At 40.4% G+C, this 26,061-nt stretch overlaps 1 protein-coding gene and 1 long non-coding RNA gene across 2 annotated transcripts; one reads left to right on the top strand and one right to left on the bottom strand.

Annotated features, from left to right (window-relative positions):
- Positions 1–26,061, bottom strand: LOC114572386 (inactive pancreatic lipase-related protein 1). Its single transcript, XM_028603998.1, has 13 exons — positions 26,004–26,061; positions 25,875–25,923; positions 24,878–25,029; positions 22,949–23,068; positions 21,360–21,494; positions 19,880–19,988; positions 18,962–19,081; positions 14,190–14,306; positions 9,505–9,623; positions 6,931–7,060; positions 5,325–5,439; positions 3,155–3,322; positions 1–86 (listed from the first exon to the last, which is right to left on the bottom strand). The coding sequence occupies exons 2-13, from the start codon at positions 25,921–25,923 to the stop codon at positions 23–25; spliced, it is 1,398 nt and encodes a 465-aa protein (XP_028459799.1). The 5' UTR covers positions 26,004–26,061; the 3' UTR covers positions 1–22.
- On the top strand, positions 406–14,462 carry LOC114572392 (uncharacterized). Its single transcript, XR_003694758.1, has 3 exons — positions 406–492; positions 3,181–3,298; positions 14,198–14,462. It is a non-coding gene; the product is annotated as an uncharacterized LOC114572392 (long non-coding RNA).

The following is a 26,061-nucleotide window of genomic DNA, read 5'->3' as shown; positions in this document are numbered from 1 at the left end:
ATGTGATTGTGGCTGGTTACGCTTAGCATGGAAGCACGTGCTGGATCGCATTCTCCACCACTTTCTCTATTCCGCAGAAGAAGACACTGTAAAAAAAAGAAAGGGAGAGAAAAAAGAGAGTCTGAGTGAGACATTATAGAAGACAATGTGAATTCATATTTTGGTTAATGTATCAGTTTTATTCTACTGTATACTGTCACGCTTGTGACTGTCTGTTTGTCAGTGTTTCCTGTTTTATTTATATATAGTAGTCTGTTTTGCCCCTAGTCTTGTCTAGTTGACTTCCTGTCAGTTGCCTGTATGATTGGCTTCCCTGCCATGATGGCTTTCACCTGTTTGCATCACCTGTCCCTTGTTTGCTCGTTACCTCTGTTCTTTAGTCTCTGTGTTCCCCTCGTCTGTTGTCCGATTGTCTCGTTATGTTGCTCTGCGGTCTGCTTTGTTCCTGAGGTCCTTGTCGTGGATTCCTTGATTTATGGATTATTGCTCCCAGTAAGTGTTGCCTGTCATAAATAAATCTCTTTAAACTGCATTTGGGTCCAAGCCTTGCTTCCCTTTGCATCAGTCCTGACATAGACGAGGATGTTTAACAGCATAGTCTCCTATAACGCACTTAGATGATTACTGAGGAATCCATCCTAATATGCAATGACTGTTTGAAATCTGTGTGGGCTGAAAAGCCAAATTAACACAAATAATTATAATAATTATTAAATAAATTACTCTGGAACTAAAGTCGTTTTCTTACAGTTATATACAGTTTCCATCCAGCACGTGCTAACTCTTTTTTTTTCCCCATCACCGTATTAGTATTTCTTTTGATAGATGCATTGTAATAATATGAAAATAAAGACCATAATGAGAAATCTTCAGGAGGTACTCTACTTCACCATCACCCCCCCCCCCCCCCCCCCCTCACCATAGAGAGCACTACTGCCAGTCTCTTGCTGCCCTCTAGTGGCTAAAGATAGTCCATGACACGTAGTCTAGCACAGCAGTACAGCTCTGTTCTTCAGATCTTTTAAAGGTCTACATTTCCATCAACCATGTTCTGTTTGTGGTCCTGCAAACCCAACTTTACCACCCAAAAACAACATACTGAACCATGTTTTATCACCTTGGTACTTCATGACCTTTTATGATTTTATGACAACAACTTACACTTGATGTTGTACTGATGACATGTTCAGTGTTGTAATGTAACAAAGTACTGTACGGAAACTTTTACTTTTACTCCACTACATTTGCTAAATAAAATGTATACTTTTCCTCCACTACATTTTCCCTCAGCATCTTTGTTACTCTATTGCTACAAAATAAAATCAGAAGGAATATGTTTGGCGAATCATTGCTCCTAGATTGCAAGTGTGTAACTTTTTGATATTAATGAACGTCCGTTCCATTCAAGCCGTTGCCAAATGAGTTGCTACAAAGCTAATTAAGACTATCAGCTCCACACAACTCTCTCTGGATTTCTCAGTAGGACTATGTTCAAAAGATTGGGGCGTCCGGTGACTTTCCTGCGCAGAAACTGAAGATAATGACCTCTTCTGAAGAGTCCATCGTGTTTTTTAATCCTCTGTCTCCTCCTTGGCTACTAGTATCACAGAAGGCTTGAATCATGTGAACACGCCAACAGTGTTGTTGTCATTACTTAGAATTCCTCAAGGGGGAGACAGAAACTACGCACTATAGCTTTAAGATTTTTACGTGACTTTTAAGTGATATTCTAAAAGGTGACTTTAACTTCTAAAGTCATTTCCTGGTAAGATACTTGTACTTTTACTCAAGTTTTGCTTTCAAGTACTTTATACAAGACTGGACGTGAGCTGTAAAACAAATACCCCAGGACTCCTCTCTCCAACTCTCTCACTCACCTTTCACACTGCTGTCTGCTATGGAATGCCATTAGATTAAATATTAATTGAATGAATTAATAAATTAATAAATAAATATGCCTATGAAATACATCCCGTCCCCTCCCTTTCGTGCTTCTGCGCACTAACCCCCCAACCCCCACCCCCAAATTCTTCTTGTCGGTTATTGGCTGGAACACTGTTTGTTATGTTTGGTGGTGCAGGATAGCAGTTTGCTTTTGTTGCTGTTTGTGGAGTCTGGGCTGTCTACAGAGACCGTGTTTTTTTTACAGTGTGTTCAGGGGACAGGCAGCTAGTAGATAGTGAGGAGATGTTTTTTACAGTGTGTTCAGGGGACAGGCAGCTAGTAGATAGTGAGGAGATGTTTTTTACAGTGTGTTCAGGGGACAGGCAGCTAGTAGATAGTGAGGAGATGTTTTTTACAGTGTGTTCAGGGGACAGGCAGCTAGTAGATAGTGACAAGATGTTTTTTACAGTGTTCAGGGGACAGGCAGCTAGCAGATAGTGAGATGTTTTTTACAGTGTGTTCAGGGGACAGGCAGCTAGCGGATAGTGAGGAGATGTGACAAAAAATGTTTAAGCCTAAAAAATGTGTGACATCGCTTAGAGCACCTTTTAAATAAATAGGTTTTACTTTTATTTATTTTGGGGCGCTTTTATTTCATAATGTCATATTCATTTATTTCCCTCTCTAATTATTACCACTTGTTATATACAAATGAAGGGGCGTGGCTATCTAAAAAGAATCTGCTAAATATAATAAGTAAAAGTAAAATCTATTTATTTATTTATTGAACTACTTTGTATATTGACTCATTTATATATTTTATTCACATTTATTTATATATTTATTGCCTCAATTATTTATTTCAGGATGTATTTCAAAGGCAAATGTATTTATTTATTTAATATGGAATAGAATGGCAATCCATAGTCTCCAGGCAACAAATCACCTCACGAGATGTCGTAATGAGACTTCACCATCCCTCCGTAATGTAAACAGTTATAATACCAATCTGAGCCTGTCAGAGGCAATAGTAAGCTCTTTTCATTCTGTAGTGTGTAATACTGCATGTAATACATATCAGAATCACAGCTCAAAATGTACTCTACCAAATGGTTGTCATAAAAGCTCTAAATATTATTAGCCAATGTCACTAAAACCATTTCTTTATATCCAATTGTCTTGGAGAATTTACAAGATATTGCTGTGAAGGTTCCACTCTGTAAACACGGCTGCCATCTGACAGCCATGTTTACAGAAAAATCAAACTTACATCTTGTTGTCTTTTCCCCTCTGCAGCTCCACCTTGGATGCACCGTACTTGGGTCTCAAGGGGTTGAGGATGTGGTTGTTCCACCGAAACTTCACCTCTGTAGCATCACCGATGTCCACCTCGGCGTCGATCAGCACCTCGTAGGTCCGTCCAGGCTTCATTGTACCACTGGACACAATCCCAACAGATCCCAATCAAAACACACTTTAAAAAGTGTTGTTCACTATATCAATATGTTGCAATAATAGAATACTTCATGTAACAAAAGTATTAAAGGCATTGCACTTTCAATGCAATTACTACATACCCATACTATACAGTAACAATCCAACTACTTTTCCTTTTGTGGTCAACCACTCCAGCAGACCAAATGTCTGTGTCATAATATATATGCTTTTTTATTGGTTTCATCTGGTTTGTGTATCACTCTTTACTGTGAAATTTCAAACATCCGGTTAGTTCAAAGTAGATTTTATAGGAACAGTTCACCAGTTGCTCAATCTAGAGTTTGGTGTGAGTGGCCCAGTGTTGGCTATCAACCGTAGAGATGTAACTGCTTGGCACAAAATCCAGAAATCATGACCCAGTACTGAGCAGTTAAATATAGGAACTATTTTCTTACATACGGATGGTGAGTGTAGTTCAGTAGCAGGAAAACACTGGGCAACTCACACCAAAACAATCTAGATTGACATTTAGCACTACAGGCAAGAGGAAATGTATGTATTTTTGATTTTGAGATAAACTGTCTCTTTAACAACAAAATCAAATCTCTAAATACGTCTTACTATTTAATACATTATTCTGTTTTATGTGAACGAAAGAAGCAAGCCATTTTACAGAGCCCTTTGCCAATCAGCTGCTCCCTCCCCCACATTACATTGCCAGTGCCATCTTAGGGCTGTCAGCCCTCGGTTCTTGAGGCAAAAGGCTTCCAGTCCATTGGTGGGGTCTTAAATAGTCTATATCGACGACATTTCACTCCTGTGATTGTTCAGGTGCTGGTGGAAATTCCGGCAGATATCCGTCCATTTGCTCTGTCTCTGTGTTGGCGTTCTAACCTCCGGTGGATTTGTGAGGACTATGGTTAACTGCTCCTCAGATCTCTGCAGGGTAAATCCAGACAGCTAGCTAGACTATCTGTCCAATCTGAGTTTTCTGTTGCACGACTAAAACTACTTTTGAACGTACACATGTTCCACCAAAACAAGTTCCTTCCTGAGACTATTTAGCAGGGGCACCGTGGCTCCATCGGGTGTTTAGCGTTGCCCAACATGATTGTGATTGGTTTAAAGAAATGCCAATAAACCAGAGCATGTTTTTCTCCCATCCCGGAAGCGCTGTGGAGGTAGAGCTGGCAATGCGAGACTAGGTCTTGAATGCCTCCTCTCTAAAAACACTGCAACAAAACAGAGACATTTCGAAGCCTGGACTTTGGGATTACCACTTACCATCACCTTGGCTTATCTGGAAAATCTATATGTGGTTACAGTAATAGGGAGGAGGCAAGAGTGGAGCCAATCAAACAGATGTGCTGCGTACAGCATTCTTGTTTGACCCTCTCTCCCAGTCACACACTGGTTTACAGCCCATTCCAGGATGGTGTCATCTTCCCTTCAAGTCGTTCCTCCACAGAGGAATTATTTTCCTCATGGAGGTGAAAGTTTAGCACCACCATGCACATGATCAGATGTCCCTTTCTGGGTGTCAAGCCATCATTATATAAAGTCCTTGTGTAATGAGTGTTTCTGTTGGGAGACACATGTTGTCAGCTGATTCTGAGATGTATATCAGGTGTTTTGGTTAAAACATCAGTGCATTTGGAAAGTGAGGTTAACTAATGTTCTGAGCTGCATGTCGGTATAGTGAACAGTTCTAAAAAACTGAACTCATTACAAAGAAATGTGTGTTACCAATTGTAAAAATAAATAAGACCCTAATCAACAAAGGGAAGTGTAAACCCCTCGACAAAAGAGACAGGCCCACCTCAGCAACTTTACCCCAGTCAGTGAGGACACATGGACTAAAACCCCTTGGTGTGTTCCACAGAATTCAATTCAATTCTATTTATAGTGTCAAATCACGTTATCTCAGGACACTTTACAGATAAAGTAGGTCCAGACAACAATCTATTCTTTAAAAAGACCCAACTTTGTTATAATGCTCTTACCTATGAAGCTTGTACTCCTTGGTGCTGTCATTGTCTCCAGCGAGTGCCACATACATGAATCCTGGGTTAGGCCAGCTGGGACCATCTAGGGTTAACTTCACTTTGTAGCTGTAACCTAGAAATGGAAAGCAATAGTAGGCAATCACATTATTTCACCATAGCTTTGGCATAATGTCATAACATCTTGATACATGCATCATTTTCCATGGTTGGGGAGAATCAAAGAGCACAGGGAGAAGACCTTCAGTCTATCTGCTATCTACATATTGTGGTTGGAGTAAATAACTTGGAAATCAACTTCATATTGCTGGCAAAAAATTATCAAACTAATCTTTTTTTTGCTGATACTTAAATTACTTCTGCTTATGTCTGCACTGGTTGGTATATTCCAGGAAATAGCCACAGCCTTGTCCTACATCATTAGCCTGGCAGTGCCAGGCCTATTTCCACAGCACTGTCAGCAGCGGAGAAAAGTCTGGTTGCTCGAGTTAACATTCTGGGATGGGGGGAGTGCAATGCACTGGCTTGTTTTTTTTAAATGAATCACAATTGTCTATCCCCAGATGCAATGATGGTAAATAGTGGAGATAGTGAAACGGAGGAGAATTAATGAAATAGGCGGCCAGTGGCAGGCTTTATCCCAACAGTCTACATCCAGTCAGACTACTCCATCACTGACAAAACTCTTGACAAGACTCTGCCCAAATTCGATCTAAAAGGATATAATACGCCTATTGGAGTGGAAAATGGTACCAGCCCATAGACAATTTAGCATGTTATCCTTATGTTGTGGCCAGCGCTCTGTTCTCCTCCGCCATCTGCTGGGGGAGCCGCAGCAGAGCCAGCGACACAAACTGAACAAACTGATCAGGAAGGCCGGCTCTGTTATTGGCTGCAAACAGGAGACATTTGAAGCTGTGGTGGAGAGGAGGTCACTAAACAAACTGTTCTCTATCATGGATAACCCCGACCACCCTCTCCACCCCACACTGGTCCAAATATGGAGGACTTTCTCCAAGAGGCCCTGACAGCTTCGGTGTCGCAAATCATTCCTACCACAGGGAATACACTTTATCGCTAACTGTTGGATAAGACTCCTATACATCACAATACTGCACTAAGTGCAAACTTGCACAAACATTGGTTTGACTTACATCTTTATAAATACTATTAAAGTAGTTGTAGATTTTATTCCCAACTTGTATATACATTTGTACATTCTTTCCTTTGTATTTTTTATCTTTATTTTTTGAATATTTGTTTGTATTCTATCCTATTTATTATTTACTATTTATTGTACATTCTGTATGTGTGCTGTGTGTCTGATATTTTTCTGCTGTAGCATGTAAATTTCCCAATGTGGGATCAATAAAAGTCTATCTATCTGTCTATCTATCTATCTATCTATCTATCTATCTATCTATCTATCTATCTATCTATCTTCTACTGAGCTGAAAGTATGAAAAACACAAAAACTGGAGATACCAATTTTTCTCTGGACAGTAATCATATGAAAATGTTTCAGTGGTTCTTCACAGTAAAATCTAAAGTTCAGTTTAGAGTTCTTACAACCTATGTGTAAGTAAGTCACAGGCAGGGTACTTACGGCCAAAGGGCTCTGAACTGCCCGTGTTGAGGAAGTACTTTGTCTCTGAAATGCCATCAGTCACAGTGAACCTGTCAGCATAGTAGCCCATCAGAGGACATGTGTCGTCTCCACAGGGGAAGCACTTTCCCTGTGGAGACAAGGACATGGTGAGGTGTGAAAAATGAGCTCACCCTGTGATGGAGTGTGTGAGTCTTTGTCTGTCAATGAATAGTCAGGGAAAAGTGACAACACAAAAAGATTTTTCCCCCTATACGTCTTTAAAATGTTGCAGATTGTCACCTTATAAATATGAAGGTGGAGAATGGCACTGGTTTTGCAATAAATTACTGTGTGGGAACAGGCTGACTTTGTGGCTGTCAGCTATGGCGGCAGGAATAACACCAGAGAGCGTTTACGAGGTGAACGACAAGGAGGTGCTGTCATCTCTCAACAGGGACATAGTCATATGAGGTCATGCCCGGCGCTCCCCCGGCCTCCTTTGATCGGGACATGTGTCCAAAGCAGGGATAAACTGTCATTAACGCCAACAGCTGCAGATACAAGCCCTCCCCATGGAAGACATGAGGGTAGCCCATTTACATCGCCCCATCAGCTGCAACAAAAATCCAATTTTGCCGAATCAACTTCTAAAACCAAATAAATGGTTCACAGCCATATCAGTGTCATACAGCAACAGGTGGCAGTCCCATACATATGCTGGGATGGTGGAGATATGGGCCCCTTCTCCTTCTGAGTCACTTTTTGAATTGAGGACATAAGATGCCTCCCACATCCCTCGTCTGTGGCCCGTACCACCACAAGCTTTGCTGGGATCGTTTGAGCCGCTCGAGACAATATTTTTATGTACAAATTCAGCTAACTTTACACAACTCTTTATGCAACTGTAACACAGACGATAGTTCTGTTATTCACTAACTTCCATTTATATCCATTGACCCAAATTAATTTCAGGAGTTTTGTATGGTGACTTCTTACTAAATGTCTGTTTACACCAGCATTTATAACAGCATAATAATAATCATTTCAGTGGAATCGTTGCAATTTCTGGATTCTCTTAGTGCAGATCTTTCACATAGAGTTCAACTTGGTGGTGAACTATGACATGCTTTTGACAAACTGCAAACCATCTTGACAGTTCTGACCTTTGAACCGGAGAGTCCAAATTGAAAGCTTTAATATTAGCTGTATATATATATATATATATATATATATATATATATATATATATATATATATATATGTGTATGTATATATGTATAATTTGATATAACCCTGTTCTGTTGGAGTAGGATGGCATGGTTGGACCTTAGTAACCAGACAGGAGCTGGCTAACCGAGACAGTTAGCAGGCAAACTAGCTTGGCTTGCTTTTGTGAATGGCTACTCCTAGCATGTATCCAGCTAAACAGCATGTTATTGGTTAGCTTCCCAGCCACAGTAGCTCTCCAAGTAGCCCTGCATGTAGTCACCGTGGTTCCAGCACCACCTGTTTCACAAGGACACACGGATGGATTTCGCTGTGACACTTTTTGGCGTGACCAGGCACTAAGGCTGGATCTGAAAAACATGGTGTCCTTTTGCCTTTCCTAACAACCTTTTCTCACCTTTGAAGAAACATGTCATGAGGTGCAGTATGTAGGCCACATGAACTCAAATACTGCACAAGTTAGAGGTACTTGTGCTTTATTGAAGTATTTGTATACCTCTACACTACGTTTTAGAAGGAAGGAGTTTGCCTACTGTACAAAACATCAACTTTCAATTTGGTGCATTCGTATAGGCCTAAAGATGCTCTATAACAAAAGATGATGCATTACAAGGTGCACCAATGCCTATGCCAAGGCCTATCCCCCTTCCCCCCCCCCACCTCGTTTGAAAGTTTTGTGAACGTCATGCATAATGTATTTATATTTTCTTTTGCTAACTAGATATTTACACAGTTGACGGACATATTTAGGATTTACCTTTTTCTCCCATCCAAGAATGCTGTGTGGACTATCCCTAGCCAGACCTTCCTCCACAGCCCTGCGAAGGAAGGTCTGGTAATGCGAGACTAGAAAGAATGTAATATTGAAGACAGAGAAAGAAGAGGATAGAGCGAGAGGGAGCAGGGTATGGAAAGCAGAGAGACTCAGAAAAGGAGGGTAAGAGAAAGAGCTGTGGAGTCTGTAGTCTGAATTTCCCTTTACTTAAATGTTTCATGATCATTTTAGCCGTTTCTGTATTTCCAGACTGTAGTGTGGATCATTGAATGATTTATTATCATGTATTACTGCTTGACAGATCATTTAAGCTACTGCCCACTGGCATGGTTTTAAAGCTAATGTTATCCAATTTTTGCTCACCAAATAAATGCACATATTTAGATGAAGGAAATAATATGGCTATAACAAATGCATCAACACATTCAGTCATTTAAAAAGACTTTGAACATGCACCAACCAAACAAGATATCTAGGTCTGTAGAATGCACAATTAACTAATGTCTCATTATTTAAAATTTGCAAAAAAATGACCACTTGGACAGGCACTAGTGGAACTTTAAAACAATAAGTTAAAACCAAAGACTTACAGCAGCAAAACTGTCCTCGTTAGAACAGGGGTATGCTACAAAGCCTTGTCGCTTAATAATGCTCTCGCTGTAGTACTCGTAGGCTCGGGCGTGGTTGCAGGCATCAAACTTCTTGGTACCTGGCAAAAGGAACAGGTGATGACAGGGAAGAGGAGAAGAAGTGAGAGGCACATTAAAAGAGGGTAAGGTAAGGAGCAATCAGTGAAGAGATGTGAATGTAGATTTGAGTCTTGTATTTCAGATAGCTGAGTAGGAACTCATGACCGTCTGACCGCAGTCATTATGGCTGAGAAAGATCTGGGTGTTTAGGAGACTGAAAAGCCGTTGACTGAGAGAGAGAATAACATTAACATGTATTGAAATGTCCTCCAAAATATGTTTAGGAAGAAGTTACACTTTTGAAAGTCAGTACCAGGAAAACATGAATAAGGAGAATCTTACAGTCAGAAGATTGTGTGAACATTGAGTATGTTTACATGCACACCAATATTTCACTATTATTCCGAATATCACAATATTCCAAATTTGATACAGGTCATGTAAACAGTATATTCCGGTTGGATATTCAGAATAAGGCCTTTTTCCGAATGTAGCATTTTCTGATTAAGACATCATGTGCGATATTCTGGTAGTTTTCTGGCATTCTCTGGACAGGGTTTTTAGCGCTGCTTACGACCTCTTGCCTGTTTACGGCTTATGGTCAGCTCTGTGCGTTGCTATGGTTACTGTATGCAAACCAACCAACCAACAGTTTACAAGGCTGCAGACCCGATAAGGAGGAGAAACACAGCTACTTTTAAACTGTATCAAAGACTTGGATATCTATGGAAGTGTATTACATTCACCATAGAAAAAAATAATTAGACACCTTATCTCGTAATTACGAGATCCTGATCTTGTCATTTTAAGGAGAAAAGATCTCGTAATTACGAGAAAATAACTCATAATTTTGAGAAAAGATCTCGTAATTACGAGATAATTTTAAACACCTGGAAGGCGGCATATCTAGCTAGTGGTCAGTAGGCCACGGCTCAGTGACCAACTGTACCACCGGGAGGTAACATTAAATTTAGCTGGGTTAAGTTAGCGTGATACCTCTTATGTAACTTCATAGATAGTATTAGTTAATGGACATATCTGTTCAACTGAACTGATCCTGCAGAAACACAATGTCCAACAGATCAGAATGGGCTTTCCGCCGGGAACAACCGCGGAGTCCGCAAGTCCTGATGTGCCTGCGCAAAGTCGACAAACTGATAACAATCCCATCTATAGTACTTAAAGGCATTAGCATCTCCCAATGTCTCAAACCCAAACCAAAATAAAAACAGATTAAAGTAAACAGGTGAGAGACGTGTGTTGTAAAGAATCAACTGTAATACCTAGTGTGACCAGCAGAGGGTGTCTAGGTATATGACCATTAAGGGAGATGAAGAAGAGTAGCTACAAGCTCCGTTAGGGTGATGATGTTGGTTCATACATTAAAGTTTCTTTAAGACAAACACAAATGACGGAGGCCTATTTGCTTCCATGGCATCAGCTAGCCTGAAAGCTGCACACAAGAGAGCTGTTTTCTGTTGTTGTGAAAATGCATTCATCCCATAATTACGAGATCTTTTCTCATAATTACGAGATCCAGATCTGGCAATTACAAGATCTTTTCTCAAAATTACGAGATCAGGATCTCGTAATTACGAGATTAGGTGTCTACATTTTTTTTCTATTGTGAATATAATACGCTTCCGTAGATATCAGCACGTTTTTGGATATGTTCACACATCACTATACCAACCTTTTCAAGAAGCTGGTTGAAGGAATGAAAGAGGGACGCTGTGTTCACATGGTCGAACAAGTCTGCCACCACTGGTAAACTTAGAAAAAATCGTATTACTATTATTTTGCACAGCTACATGGGAATGTTAGTGGAATATTCACTTTCATTAGCCATGTAAACAGCTTAGAAGAATATTGTCTTTTTCAGGATAAGGGCAAAAAAAGGAATATTATAAACGTAAGTCAGTGTCAGGGAGAGACAGATGGAGAAAGAGGTCACAGCCTCTGTTGTTTTCTGTTCCAGAACAGGGCAAACACCAGGCGCTCCAAGACCTCCAGCTATGCAGCCCTGGCTCCGACTCTCCCTCTCTTATCTATAGGATCAAAAGTGGCAGATGTAGCTGTGCCAACACCCCCCCTAACCCAGGCATGGCACCAATGTTGCTACTTGAGCCTCGCTACTCAGCGGCACATTTCAAAAGAAGGCAGTCGTCATCCATATTAGAAAATATTTGCTCAGATAGGTCCAGTGGGAATAACTCCTGCCTGGGGTTTCTTTACGATTTTTCCATTGGGACAACTCCAATATTCCACAGGGTGTCTGCATTGTAAGTTGCATGGTTGAAAACTTAGGATGTATGAGTCATTGTGTTATGTATAGGAGGGGTGCTGTGACAAAGCCTTTAGACTTAAGAAGACTGGACGTGTAGTGTGTAGAGTAAATCAAAAAAGTATATCAAAGGTCACTTTGCAGTACTAATACCACAATATTAGACTCCAATAAAAACCTGCAGTAAATCCTTCCTTCATGAAAGCTTCAATGTTGTTTTCTAGAGGGGTGGTGATTCAACGTATGCTCATTTTGGAGGATGTAGTTTGTGATGCTGAATTGTAATTCTATTTTATATTTTAACAGAAACACCTCTTTGTATAATTCAAAACAGTTTAACAGTACCTCCTCCAAAATAATAATGCAGATCCTTATCAGGTCCGTTACCAGAGGCCTGGGAGCCGGAGGGTTCTGCGCAGTATCTTAGCTGTTCCTGGAATTTGCTGGAGCCACTCTCCCAGTTTGGGGGTTACAGCCCCGAGTGCTCCCACTACCCCTGGAACCACTGTTGCCTTCACTTTCCACATCTTCTCTAGCTCCACCTTGGCCCTTGGTGTCGGCTACCCCATGACTGTGATTCAAACCCCAGTCTCACAGTGATGGTAACCACTGAGCTGTATATATATATATATATATATATATATATATATATATATATATATATATATATATATATATATATATATATACAGTTCAGGCCAAAAGTTTGGACACACCTTCTCATTCAATGCTTTTCCTTTTTATTTTCATGACTATTTACATTGTAGATTCTCACTGAAGGCATCAAAACTATGAATGAACACATATGGAATTATGTACTTAACAAAAAAGTGTGAAATAACTGAAAACATGTCTTATATTTTAGATTCCTCAAAGTAACCACCCTTTGCTTTTTTATTAATAAGGGAAAAACTTCCACTAATTAACCCTGACAAAGCACACCTGTGAAGGTAAAACCATTTCAGGTGACTACCTCATGAAGCTCATTGAGAGAACACCAAGGGTTTGCAGAGTTATCAAAAAAAGCAAAGGGCGGCTACTTTGAAGAATCTAAAATATAAGACATGTTTTCAGTTATTTCACACTTTTTTGTTAAGTACAAAATTCCATATGTGTTCATTCATAGTTTTGATGCCTTCAGTGAGAATCTACAATGTAAATAGTCATGAAAATAAAGAAAGACATTGAATGAGAAGGTGTGTCCAAACTTTTGGCCTGTACTGTATATATATATATATATATATATATATATATATATATATATATACACACACACACCGTACACAGCACACACACACACACACACTGAACTCAAGTTGAACTCAAGTTAAATAATCAGTTCAACGTCATCTCATGAGTTGTAAAAACATAAAACCAGCTGAGCTATGTGAGTTTGAATTATTGACTGTAAATATTAATGGACAACGCATCCGGTGCAAACGCAAGTGCTGGAAATGCGGAAGTGCCTTAAACCTGCAATCTTCCTGCAGGGGGAGACTCCTTAAACCTGAATTCTACCTGAATTCCAGCAGCGGGTGACACGTGCAGTTGCAAAAGGAGTTTGGTTTCTGTAGAAGTCTATGGCGAAATGACCCACTTCTCACTTGATTTATTACCTCAGTAAACATTTTGATAATGAGTTTATGGTCTCAGTCGCTAGTTTTAAGTCTTCTACAACACAGAATGATGTTCATTTTTTTAATTATGGTCTCGTTGATTTTAAAATCGGTGATAAAGCAGGGGGTGTTTTAGGGCGTGGCTATGATGTGATTGCCAGTGAAAGGGTGTAATGTAAAGTAGAGTGTAAGGGCTCCTCCCTCACTCCTCCCTCTCGCCCGTAATGGTAAACTCGACGACTCATAGCAGATCTCCACAAACCAATGGGTGACGTCACATGCTCTGTCCATTATTATTATACAGTCTATGGTTTGAATCAAAGAATCAATTCTTTTAAAGCACAGCAAGTTTCCATCTCAAGTCCTGTGTGTAAAAAACACAGGAGAGTTTTGACTCTCAAACAATTCATGCTAGGCAGTCTGCTAAAGTGCTTGAGAAACTTACTTTGATGAGTTAAATAAACTCATCAAAACAAACATTCAAGTGATCATTTCAGTTCAAACCTCTTCAAGTCAGTCAACTCCTCAAAACGCTGCTCTAAGTTACACTTTCTCAGTTAATTCTGACAGCAGGTTTATTGAACCATAAGCATTAGACACAACAAGTCAGGGACTGCAGTACAGAAAAGATTTGACTATATTCCATTTTGTCTATTAAAATGTGTCGATGTGTGTATTCATCTCACCCTCCCAGATGGCGTCCAGGTCAGAGGGATAGCCTTTATTGGCGGAGCAGCCGGGCATCAGCTCTCCACCGTTGGGGTAGAAGTCAATGTGGCCCATGGATTGAGACATGCCCAGACCTGAGAGGAGGGAAACAGAAACCACTTTTTGTACAGAGACAAAAGATTTTTTTTTTTTTTGATTTTAGTAACATTTGATAAAGCTTCACTCCCCTTATATTCAACTGTATTACACAACTTTTAAAAAATAGCATACAGATGGGAATTTAAAACTGACTTTGTTTTGAAGAGCACTGAATATTGTTTTTAAATATTGTTTTTTTCTGTAAGCATTAGAGCTGTCAATCTTCTTCTATAATACTATTCGAATTCCATTTGAGATTTTTTTTAATATTCGAATAATATTCGAATATTTAATGCTTAATTGCAGCCTGTTAAATATGTTCAACACTACTCATGGGGCTTATGCATTGTCAATGCCACTACAAGCATGTGGTTGTTGTTACACGTTCTGTCCACTAGAGGGACTTCTAACATTAGACTGGTCTTGAGGCAACCTGCACGCAACTTTGTTTACATTAATTTTCCACCACGAGCACACAGCGACAAACACAACTCTACAGAGAACTCTGGAATGAAACATGATCTAACAAGTGAAGCGGTTCTGTTGTAAAGTCTAACGATGCTTGGTTAGCACAATGACATCATGTTAGGAAGCACAGCCGAAACCATTTCTCATAAACTAGGTAAGTAACAAACGGTTCTAACTGCATTAATAACCAAGCCAAACGGTGCTGTCACTACTATTTTAGTGATTTATAAGCAACCTGATTCCAGCAGATTGTCACGTTACTGAGAATACAGTTGTAAGACGATAATATGACAACTCTGACAGCTGTAGCGGAGCTAACATAAACTTTAGCTTTCTCCATGAAGCTCCCAGCTATGTTATAACGTTACCTCCTGATGCAGTTAGGAAATCAGAATGAGCTAACTATTGATAACATTAGCATTTTGGCTCGGTGGATGGCGATTTAAAAGTCATGTTAAAACTATTTCCCGTCCTCCTTACAATTTCCAGCCGAAGTCTGTCACTCCCCCGTGTATTAACGTTACTCACTATGTAACGTCAGCTCTGTGATGTTTTACTAACGTTACTCTGTACTTAACGTTGTCTTAGACGTCACAATGCCTTGTGTTTCTCACTCCCGCTGTTATTGTTCATACGGCGTGACATGAATCACACATGCGGGTAGGTCAAGGCAAGAAGAGGCAGATTAGCTAATGTTAGCCAACATATTTATAAAAAAAAGTCACATTCGAATAGTAATTTCAGTATTCGAATAGTATTGATTTTTTTACTATTCGAATTATATTCGAATTTCGGTATTCGTTCCAACAGCCCTAGTAAGCATTGTCAATCAATCAATCAGACCTCAATTATATAGCAGTTTTCATACATATAAATTACATACAAACATACAAAGTGCATCATACAAAATCCACCCCCACCACTTCCCCCACCCCCAAACACACACACAGAGATATACACACATAACACAATATTCCTCACCCCAGCCCAATTCACCCACCTACCATTAAATCAACAAAAATAAATTCATTCAAAACAGGAACTGAGCTTATAGATTTGGACTAGAGTTTCAGAAAGAAGAAGTGAAGACAATTTGAGCCAGCCCATTCTCTCTCCCAACTCGTAAAATCCTGACGCTTGGTCAGTGTCTCTCAGCGTCAGATACCGACGCAAAAATCACCCTTTAGCGTCTGTATGGAAAGCACCGAGCAGAGCAGCAGTGGCGCTGCAAGATGACGTAGTATTAAAAGCTACAACACAGGACTTTCCCCCAGGAGAATGGTGTTCTTGTTCCGGGTGTCACTGAAACATACATGTTGTAACCCACCCACCATCTTTTCCTCTCGTTCTTGTGTTGCATGTCAGTTAAACGTACGTCCCGACCCAGAGCGTCGAAAAGAGTTCTGACCAAGTGCGTCTAAATATGACTCTAAAGGAGATTTTTTTTGCGTCAATAACAAATGCAAAAGGCACCTGACCAAGCGTTACTTTTGACGCGATGGGACTGAGAATGTGTTGTTTGAACAAGTACTGCCCACTTTGAGGTCAGTCATTGGGATCAACGGTGACATGTACCTAGTTTGGACTTGAAAAGAAGTCCATCAGTGTGAATGACATCAATCGGGTCTAGTCCTGAGCAGAGAGAGCAAGGTGTTAAATCACAGATCACCTTCTGATCCTTTTACTGTAGCTCATTTCTAAAAACATTGTTATGAAATAATCAAACATGTACAGGGACACACAGAATTGTAGAAACTCAGCAGGGCCACGTGTGATTTTAGGGGTACCAAATATATTAGTGTGTTACATGCCACCAACCCTCCATAGGTTTGGTTCTAGACCAATACACATATAACAATGAACACAAGAATACTCATTCAGTGTTAACCTACATTTATCTATCACTGCACATGAATAATATCCCCTCTTTGGGGATAAAGATGGGTTTAAAGATATATGAAAATATTTGCCACAGTTAGAGGGGCCAGAGGGGGGTCAAGGCTTAATATAACAGGGGCACTGGCCACCCTTGCTTCCCAGAACCACCCCTGTCCACAGGGAGTGCCTTACAGATTATTCAATTCAATTTTATTTATAGTATGAAATCATAACAAGAGTTATCTCAAGACACTTTACAGATAAAGTATGTCTAGACCACATGCTATAATTTACAAAGACCCAACAACTCCACAACAATTCCAGTAATTCCCCCAATAGCAAGCATTTAGTGCGACGGTGGCGAGGAAAAACTCCCTTTTAGGGAGAAACCTCGGACAGACCCAGGCTCTTTGTGGGAGGTGTCTGACGGTGCCAGTTGGGGGTGTTCTTGTCTGTTCTTGTCTCAGGTGTCACGGAAATGTACCGTTCAAAGGTTTTAGAACACCCCAATTTTTTTTGTTTTTTATTGAAATTTTAGCAGTTCAAGTCCAATGAATAGCTTGAAATGGTACAAAGGTAAGTGGTGAACTGCCTGAGGTAAAAAAAAAAAAAAAAAAGTAAGGTTACCCAAAACTGAAAAATAATGTACATTTCAGTATTTTACAAAAAGGCCTTTTTCAGGGAACAAGAAATGGGTTAACAATGTAAAGCTGTTCTGCAGCAATGGAGGTTGATTGAACTTTGAAAGTTGGTGCTACCAATTCCCACAGGTGTTCCAACTTGTCTGGATTACTTCCAACCCCCTCTGTTTGTATAAAAGTATTGTTGGAACACACTGTGGTACTGTACTCTCGTGAGCATTATTTGAACAGTATTGTACTGCAGAAAGTAGTGTGTTGCTATAAAAATGGCGGGAAAAAGGCAATTAACAATGGAAGAGAGACAGACCATCATAACACTAAAGAATGTTGGTCTTTCCTACAGAGAAATTGCGAAGAAAGTCAAGGTGTCAGTGAGTACAGTATTCTTCACCATCAAAAGGCACTTAGAAACTGGAGGAAACTCTGACAGGAAGAGGTCTGGCAGACCCAAAGCCACAACACAATCAGAAGACAAGTTTCTGAGAGTCAACAGCTTGCGTGATAGGCGGCTCACAGGACAACAGCTTCAAGCACAGCTTAATAGTGGTCGTAATAAGAAGTCTCAGTTTCAACTGGAAAGAGAAGACTTGGAGCTGCAGGTTTGATAGGTCCAGTTGCAGCAAGAAAGCCATTGCTAAGAAGTAGAATAAGAAAAAGAGGCTTGCCTGGGCCAAGAAACATCTTCAATGGACTACTGAAGACTGGAAGAAGGTGTTATGGACTGATGAATCAAGATTTGAAATCTTCGGTTCATCACGCAGGATTGTTGTACACCGTCGAGTAGGCAAAAGGATGGTTCCTCAGTGTGTGACATCAACTGTCAAACATGGAGGAGGAAGCATGATGGTCTGGGGCTGTTTTGCTGGATCCAGGGTCGGTGATTTGTACAGAGTGAAAGGCCCCCTGAACCAAAACGGCTACCACAGCATTTTGCAGCGCCATGCAGTACCCTCTGGTATGTGCCTAGTTGGTCAGGGGTTCATCCTACAGCAAGATAATGACCCGAAACATAAGTCCAAGCTATGCCAGAACTACCTTAGCAAAAAAGAACAAGATGGTAAGCAGCACAGTCACCAGACTTAAACCCCATTGAGCTGGTTTGGATGAACTGGACAGAAAAGTGAAAGCAAAGCAACCTCCAAGGGCCACACATTTATGGGAACTTCTGCAACAGAGTTGGGAAGAACTTTCTGAAGAATATTTGATTTCCATTGTAGAAAGAATGCCACGAGTGTGTTCAGCTGTTATATCTGCCAAAGGGGGCTACTTTGATGAGTCAAAAATTTAGAATACATTTTGGTTTATAAATTGATTCCATGATTTCTTTTTTAACTTAAATTGTTCATTTGTTTTAATCTTTCATTTCAGAGTACAATAAGACATTGAACTGCATGAATTTCAATAAAAACCTGGAAAAATTGGGGTGTTCTAAAACTTTTGACCGGTGGTGTACATTTTGTAACCCCACCCACCATCTTTTCCTCTTGTTGTTGTGTTGTATGTCAGTTGAACGTACGTCCCGACCCAGAGCGTCCAAAAGAAAAGCCAAGAGTTCTGACCAAGCGCGTCCTCTAACAGAGATTTTTTAGAAATTTTAGAATGTGTTGTTTGAACAAGTACTGCCCACTTTGAGCTCAGTCATTGGGATCAACGGTGACATGTACCTAGTTTGGACTTGAAAGGAAGTCCATCAGTGTGAATGACATCCACAAAGGCGGCGTCGCTTGTGTCCAGGCGTACGGAGGCATCAGTGTCCTGGAAGTAAGGTTCAGTTGGGTCTAGTCCTGAGCAGAGAGAAAAAGGTGTTAAATCACAGATCACCTTCTGATCTTTTACTGTAGCTCATTTCTAAAAAAAAAATTAGGAAATAATCAAACATGTACAGGGACACACAGAATTGTAGAAACTCAGCTGGGCCACGTGTGATTTTAGGGGTACCAAATATATTAGTGTGTTACATGCCACCAACCCTCCATAGGTTTGGTTCTAGACCAATACACATAACAATGAACACAAGAATACTCATTCAGTGTTAACCTACATTTATCTATCACTGCACATGAATAATATCCCCTCTTTGGGGATAAAGATGGGTTTAAAGATATATGAAAATATTTGCCACAGTTAGAGGGGCCAGAGGGAGGGTCAAGGCTTAATATAACGGGGGCACTGGCCACCCTTGCTGTCCACAGGGAGTGCCTTACAGATTATTCAATTCAATTCAATTTTATTTATAGTATGAAATCACAACAAGAGTTATCTCGAGACACTTTACAGATAGAGTAGGTCTAGACCACACTCTATAATTTACAAAGATCCAACAATTCCAGTAATTCCCCCAACAGCAAGCATTTAGTGCGAGGGTGGCAAGGAAAAACTCCCTTTTAGGGAGAAACCTTGGACAGACCCAGGCTCTTGGTGGGAGGTGTCTGATGGTGTCGGTTGGGTGTGTGATGAACAGTGGCAATTATAGTCACAATAAAGGTAATGGAACTATGACTAGAAATAGTAGTTGTTGTAGTAGTTCATGACGTAGCAGGGTGTAGTAGGACATAGCATGATAGCAGTAGTAGCAGGTGTACCTGTGATGCGAGCGAGGCCAGCCGTCCTGCTGCCAGCGTCTCCTGCAGCGTGAGCTCCAAGGCTGTGTCCGATAATATGGAACTTATCGCTCTTTTGCTTGAAGTTGGCCTGTGTCATGCAACATGTTACATTCAAACCTTCTTTATCTACCACGCTATCGTACAAACAAAATACAGTATGTCCTTCAACCACAGTGTGAACGTGAGAATATCCTCCCAGCTCCCAGTTGTGTCTGCCCCCCCACCCTGTTGTGTAATACTCACTCGAGGCAGTGATATGAAAACACTGGAATATTCCTTTATAAGAACCTGACCAACAGTTAGGGGGAAATTCATGTATGCTGTCTTACTTGGAGTCAGATGGAACATAGGTATCAGTTACAGCTTACTTTGTCCACTAGAGACATAGGTCCAGGATGTTTTCTAGCTGGCGACAAAGACTGGAAGCAAGGGGAAACTACTATGGAAACTGCTAGCATATAAAAAACATATCACAGTATCTCTGTACTAGGAATCAGCAGTGGTGGAATGTAACGAAGTACATTTACTCCTTCAGTCCAAATGTTGAGGTACTTGTACTTTACTTGAGTCTTTTCTTTTCATGCCACTTTCTACTTCTACTCCGCTACATTTCAGAGAAAAATAGTTACTTTACACATTTAAGATTTCTGCACACAGAACACATGTAGTTTATAAAATCTGATTTTTTTTTTATTGATTCTAAAGGAAACTAGCCAACAGTATAACGGTACCAGCTGAGAGATGATTAGGCCATTAAACATACAACTGGTTGGATTTTTTAATGCAGTACTTTTACTTTTACTTAGAGTATTTTTACAGTGTGGTATTAGTACTTTTACTAAAGTAAAGGATCTGAATACTTCTTCCACCACTGGTGATAGGTTGGATATTTCTGCCTACATGTTTCAAATGTATTTTATATGTTGTATGTAGGGTACTACACAAGAAGGTTAGTCTGGGGACAACCTTCACCCACAGGAATATGTAGAATCTATTATGAGTTTGGGTACAACTTTCACAGAGAGGAATTGGAGCCAGGAATGTGGGAATCTATTATGAGCATGTGCCATAAAAGGTGTAGTTTAAGAGTAAACTGTTGCACTGAAATAGATAGCTTGAAGCGTGTGAGGACAAAAAAGTATAAAGGAGGAGTTATTCTGATGTTCGTGGAGACACTATGGGTACATGCTCTTAGGAGGGTGTACACATGGTTATCTTCCTTTCTAGGAGAAACCTTGGCATTTACATTTGGTGCATGTCAACTGCATTAGTCTGAATTCATTGTACTCAGCATTTGTTCAGTCTCCATCTCATTTCTAGATATTTCCCAGATATCAACTGGGAATCAGACAGCAACAAAGCGTATTTCCCCAAAATGTCTCTCCCTTCGAGAAGGAATACTCATAGTATAGGCATACCTGCAGTATTCCAGTGACGGTTAATGAGGTGCTGTATTTACCTTGAGGAATGTGATCATGAATGCCACCTGGGCCCCCAGCACCCTGGCGTTATTGGCCGCCTGGACATACTGAGTCTTCACACCTTTCTTCCACTCCACAGCAATGCAGTTCACATTCTCCAACTTCACCATAACCTGGAAACAGCAACACGGTAGACAACACTAATTGTATAAAATTTAGAACTAAAGGGTAATTTCTCCCAATTTCCAAAAGCGTATTTTCTTACTTACCTATAGACCCAGTCCAACACATTCTCACTCCCATTGGTCAGGTGCATTTGGCGTTTGTTATTGACACAAAAAGTCTCTTTAGCGTCATATTTAGACATGCTTGTTCGGCACTATTGGTGTCACATTTTGATGCACTTGGGACTCGCGTCTAGCCCTTTGGCCTCATATTAGACGCACTTTGTTGAGACTCTTGGCGTTACTTTTCGACGCTCTGGGTCGGGACATACATTTAACGGGCATGCAGCACAATAACGGGACATGAACCCCGGTCTCCTGGGTGAAAGTCCTGTGTTGTTTGACCCATCCACCCCCCCGCTCTGACCAACCTTCTTATGTGGATTTTAGTCTTTCATACTACTCTCTACTGTTGTCTCTCTTAATACTACGTCATCTTACAGCGCCTCAGTCGAGCTGCTGCTCTGCCCGGTGCGTTCCGTACCTATGCTGGAGGGATTTTTGCGTCAGTATCTGATGCTGAGAGACAGTGACCCACCAAGCGTCAGCATTCTACAAGTTGGGAGTGAGAATGGGTTGGCCCAATCACAATGTTTGTTTCCAATAACCTCCAGCTAGAAAACTCCTGCGTCCTGTACATACAATTTTAGTACATCTTAGATGCATGTTTAATGCTTTCATAGGTCAACACTTTCTCTAACGTTAGCGTGGAGAGCTAATTGAGATGAGTAGTGATATGTTGCTGTTCCTTACGCTAGATTTTGGTTAATCAAAAACGCTAGCAAAGCAACACAGTACAGAAAATAAGCACAGCAGTGATGACAGATAGGTCGGGCCTCCGTGTTTGACTATATATCTTTAAATGTCACAGTTACAGCTGAACAGAAATAAACTAGTTTGCAGATTTTACATATCAAATCAACTGTCATCTGTATACCCGGAAGGGGATTTTGGAATAGCACAACGTCACAGTTAATCAGTCTATAGTACCTCAAGTAAATGATTAAAGATTTATTCATATAGCACTTTCAAAATGAAAGTTATAAGGTGCTTAACAATAAAAGCATTTAGGATGAAACATCAAACAGGCAGGACAGTAACAAACCCAAAAGAACAATAGAATTAACAATAGATGACATTAACAAGAGAGCAAAATCATCAGTTAATTAGTTAATTGAAGGAAGGGAACATAAGTGAGTCTTGAGAAGTAGTTTACAATGTCAGTTCAATTGAATGATCTAATAGTGACAGGGAAAACAAAAATTAGGGGCAAAGTTGACATTTTAAGTAACATACCCACAGCTTATTCTTTTATGAAGCCTCTTGATCAATCTATCATTGTGTGTTCGTCACATCTGTCAAAGAACATCCATGAAGGAGTTTTTCAATGTGTGCCTTCTTACCTTACACATCTCCTGTGGCCAGTCCTCATCGTCTTTTTTCAAATAACCAGGAACGATGAATCGAGTCTTTCTCTTCCCGCCGTAGTTTGATGCATGGATGGTTTGGTCAGTCTTGATCTCCTGACAGTTTCAAAAACAAAGATGAATACACTGAAGCTTAAAGGATAGGTTTACAAGTCTGTCTTAACGCAAGACTCACATGCCTGTATGTACATTAAAAGCATTATTGGTTGCTGTAATTGTTCTTAGTGGCCACAAAGAGATCCATTCTTAAAGCAATCTCATTGAAAGTGATCGGTGACAAAATCCACAGCCACAGTTTTGAACAAAACAAAAAGTTCTAGAGTTGATTTGAGGCTTCAGCAGTCCAAGTTAGACAAGCAAAGTCTTTAAAAGTTTTTTTTAAAACCAGTGTCCCTCTTTGTGTTACACACTGTTTGTTGAAGCACACAGAGGGAATTGTAACTGTAGGTGAAACCCACTTGATTGGTCTGACTTGAGCCACGGTGCCTCTGCTAAATAGTCTCAGGAAGGAACTTGTTTTGGTGGAACGTGTGTATGTTCAAAAGTAGTTTTAGTCGTTCAACAGAAAACTCAGATTGGACAGATAGTCTAGCTAGCTGTCTGGATTTAAGAATGTATCTGTGCTCTGAATGAGGACTGTGGATTTAGTCCCCCATTACTTACGTTGACATCGCTATAGAAGGGGATCTCTTTGCAGCCAGTACGAACAAGAGGAGAAATTTCATCCACTAATAGCTATTTCAATGTGAGTATTGTTTTATGATATACTTGAACAAATGTGAACTTTTTGGTTCAGCGTTCATCAGCTACATTTTTCCAAGAGGCGGAATTTTTTTAAGCCGACACTGTGAGGGCCAGACTTTCAAATAAAGACGATAAAATTAATTTATACCTAACAAGCGTCTCATTTTTTGATATTTTCACATACTATATTTATTTATATGTATCACTGTGAACAGAATCCTAAAAAACATGATAAATCCATCATAACTAGATAGGCTAATTATCTAGAAAATGTGGACCAGTGTTTGGCCTGCTCCGACCTGCGGCCCTTTGCTGCATGTCATTCCCCCTCTCTCTCCCCTTTCATGTCTAAGCTGTTCTATCAAATAAAGGCCTAAAAATGCCTCAAAAAATCTTTAAAAAAAGAGCTCTGATTGATGGAAAATTTTTGCAGGAAGAAAGACCTGTTGTCACAACATAGAACACATTTTTTCCTCTTCACATTTTCTGAATTCTTTATTATTCTGCGGGCCAGATTGGTAGCGTTGGCGGGCCGTATGTTGCCACCAGTTGACAATCGCTTAGTTATTTCATGCAGAGTTCACCTCAAATAGGGTGAATTGTCCTAAAGTGGGACACTGCCTAGTCTCACATTGCCAGACCTTCCTCCAAGGTGCTGCGGAGGAGGGTCTGGCTAGTCCACACAGCATTCCGGGATAGGAGAAAAACGTGCTCTGGTTTATTGGCATTTCTTTAAACCAATCACAATCATCTTGGGTGGTGCTAAGCTCCGGACGGAGCCACGGTGCCTCTGCTAAATAATCTCAGGAAGGAACTTGTTTTGGTGTGTACGTTCAAAAGTAGTTTTAGTCGTGCGAGAGAAAACTCCGATTGGACAGATAGTCTAGCTAGCTGTCTGGATTTACCCTGCAGAGATCTGAGGAGCAGTTAACCATAGTCCTCACAAATCCACCGGAGGTTAGAACGCCAACACAGAGACAGAGGAAGGGGACGCACATCTGGCTGAAGAGAGTGACATCCGGCGGAATTTTCGGCATCCCGGAAGTAGAATGTCTTGAATATAGACTAACGATCGCTGTTTTAGTTGATCCCCACAGTAGACACACACAACAGCTCCTTGTTATCTGTAACCAAGCCAAATCAAATAAAACCTTCTCTTGCCTGGTAGTAGCGGTTCTTCTGGGTGAAGAGGAGGAAGCGGGTGCCGATCTGGTCGGGCTGCCAGGGCAGGACGGAGACTGGTCTCTGAGCAGTGCCCCCCCAGGGAGGCAGGTCGTTAAAGCAGCCCAGCTCATTAAAACAGACCTCGGCCGCTGTGGACATGGAGAACACACCATCACTCTCTCATATCCACAGAAACTCACAATGACGCTCATGCAGTTTTGATATGCCAGGAAATAGAATTATTTTTGAAATTGTGAATTGTTCTGCGTTAATTTATGGTGCTAATGTCTTCATTTATGTAATGTTATTATTGTTTACAACTTTCTGCATATTCAAAACATCACACCTGTTCCAGGATGTTTTTTTAAACGGTTAGTATTTTTCATTCATCATTATGATAAGATATTTAAGGGGGGTTGCACTGGCCAGTTTTGATTATTCCCCCCCTGTAAATTACGCCTATGGTACAACCACACATACACACTAACACAAACCACACACAAACTGAACAACTGAATCAGCAAATTTTTCAAAGTCAACCACATTCCTAAACACATCAGGCAAAACATCTACAGCCAGATGTGGCTACCTCCAAGTCAATCAACATCCTCTTAAAGGCGACCAATGAGAGCAGCTCGTTAAGTTTCATGGATTTCTGTTATTTGTTCCATGTAGAGGGAGCAGCAAACTTACAACGGCTTTTTCCCCAGCTCAGTTCTAACCTTTGGAACAGACAGAAGGAAAAGATCCTGGGAACGAAGATTGTAATTCCCGATACTATTAGGTTCATCTGACCTTTATCAGTGACATAGGTCAGATGAACCTTAAATAAAAGGTTGCAAACATTGCATATCGGCAACAGGAAGTCCAAAAGGATTCATGACATTTTCAAGCTTTTTAGGCTGGACATTTGCTACACACAGACCTCTGAACTTATAGTAAAGTTATTTTGCCATTTCAGTAAAACAGAATCCAGAAATTAAAGTCAACTTACCATATGATGTGCCAATAAGGAAGCAGAGCAGACTCCATATGTGTGACATCTGTGAACATAAAGTCCCATTAGAGTCTGAATTTGGAGAAGTGAAACAAAGACGTGAACAGGATCATGCTGTGTACTTACCTTAAGGCCAGACAAGAAGGTAGTGAACCAACTCTGCACTATACTTTAAATACCCCAG

The sequence above is a fragment of the Perca flavescens genome, chromosome 17 (genome assembly GCF_004354835.1).
Source record: "Perca flavescens isolate YP-PL-M2 chromosome 17, PFLA_1.0, whole genome shotgun sequence".
Lineage (NCBI taxonomy): Eukaryota > Metazoa > Chordata > Actinopteri > Perciformes > Percidae > Perca > Perca flavescens.
This window is presented reverse-complemented; position numbering and strand designations above follow the sequence as displayed.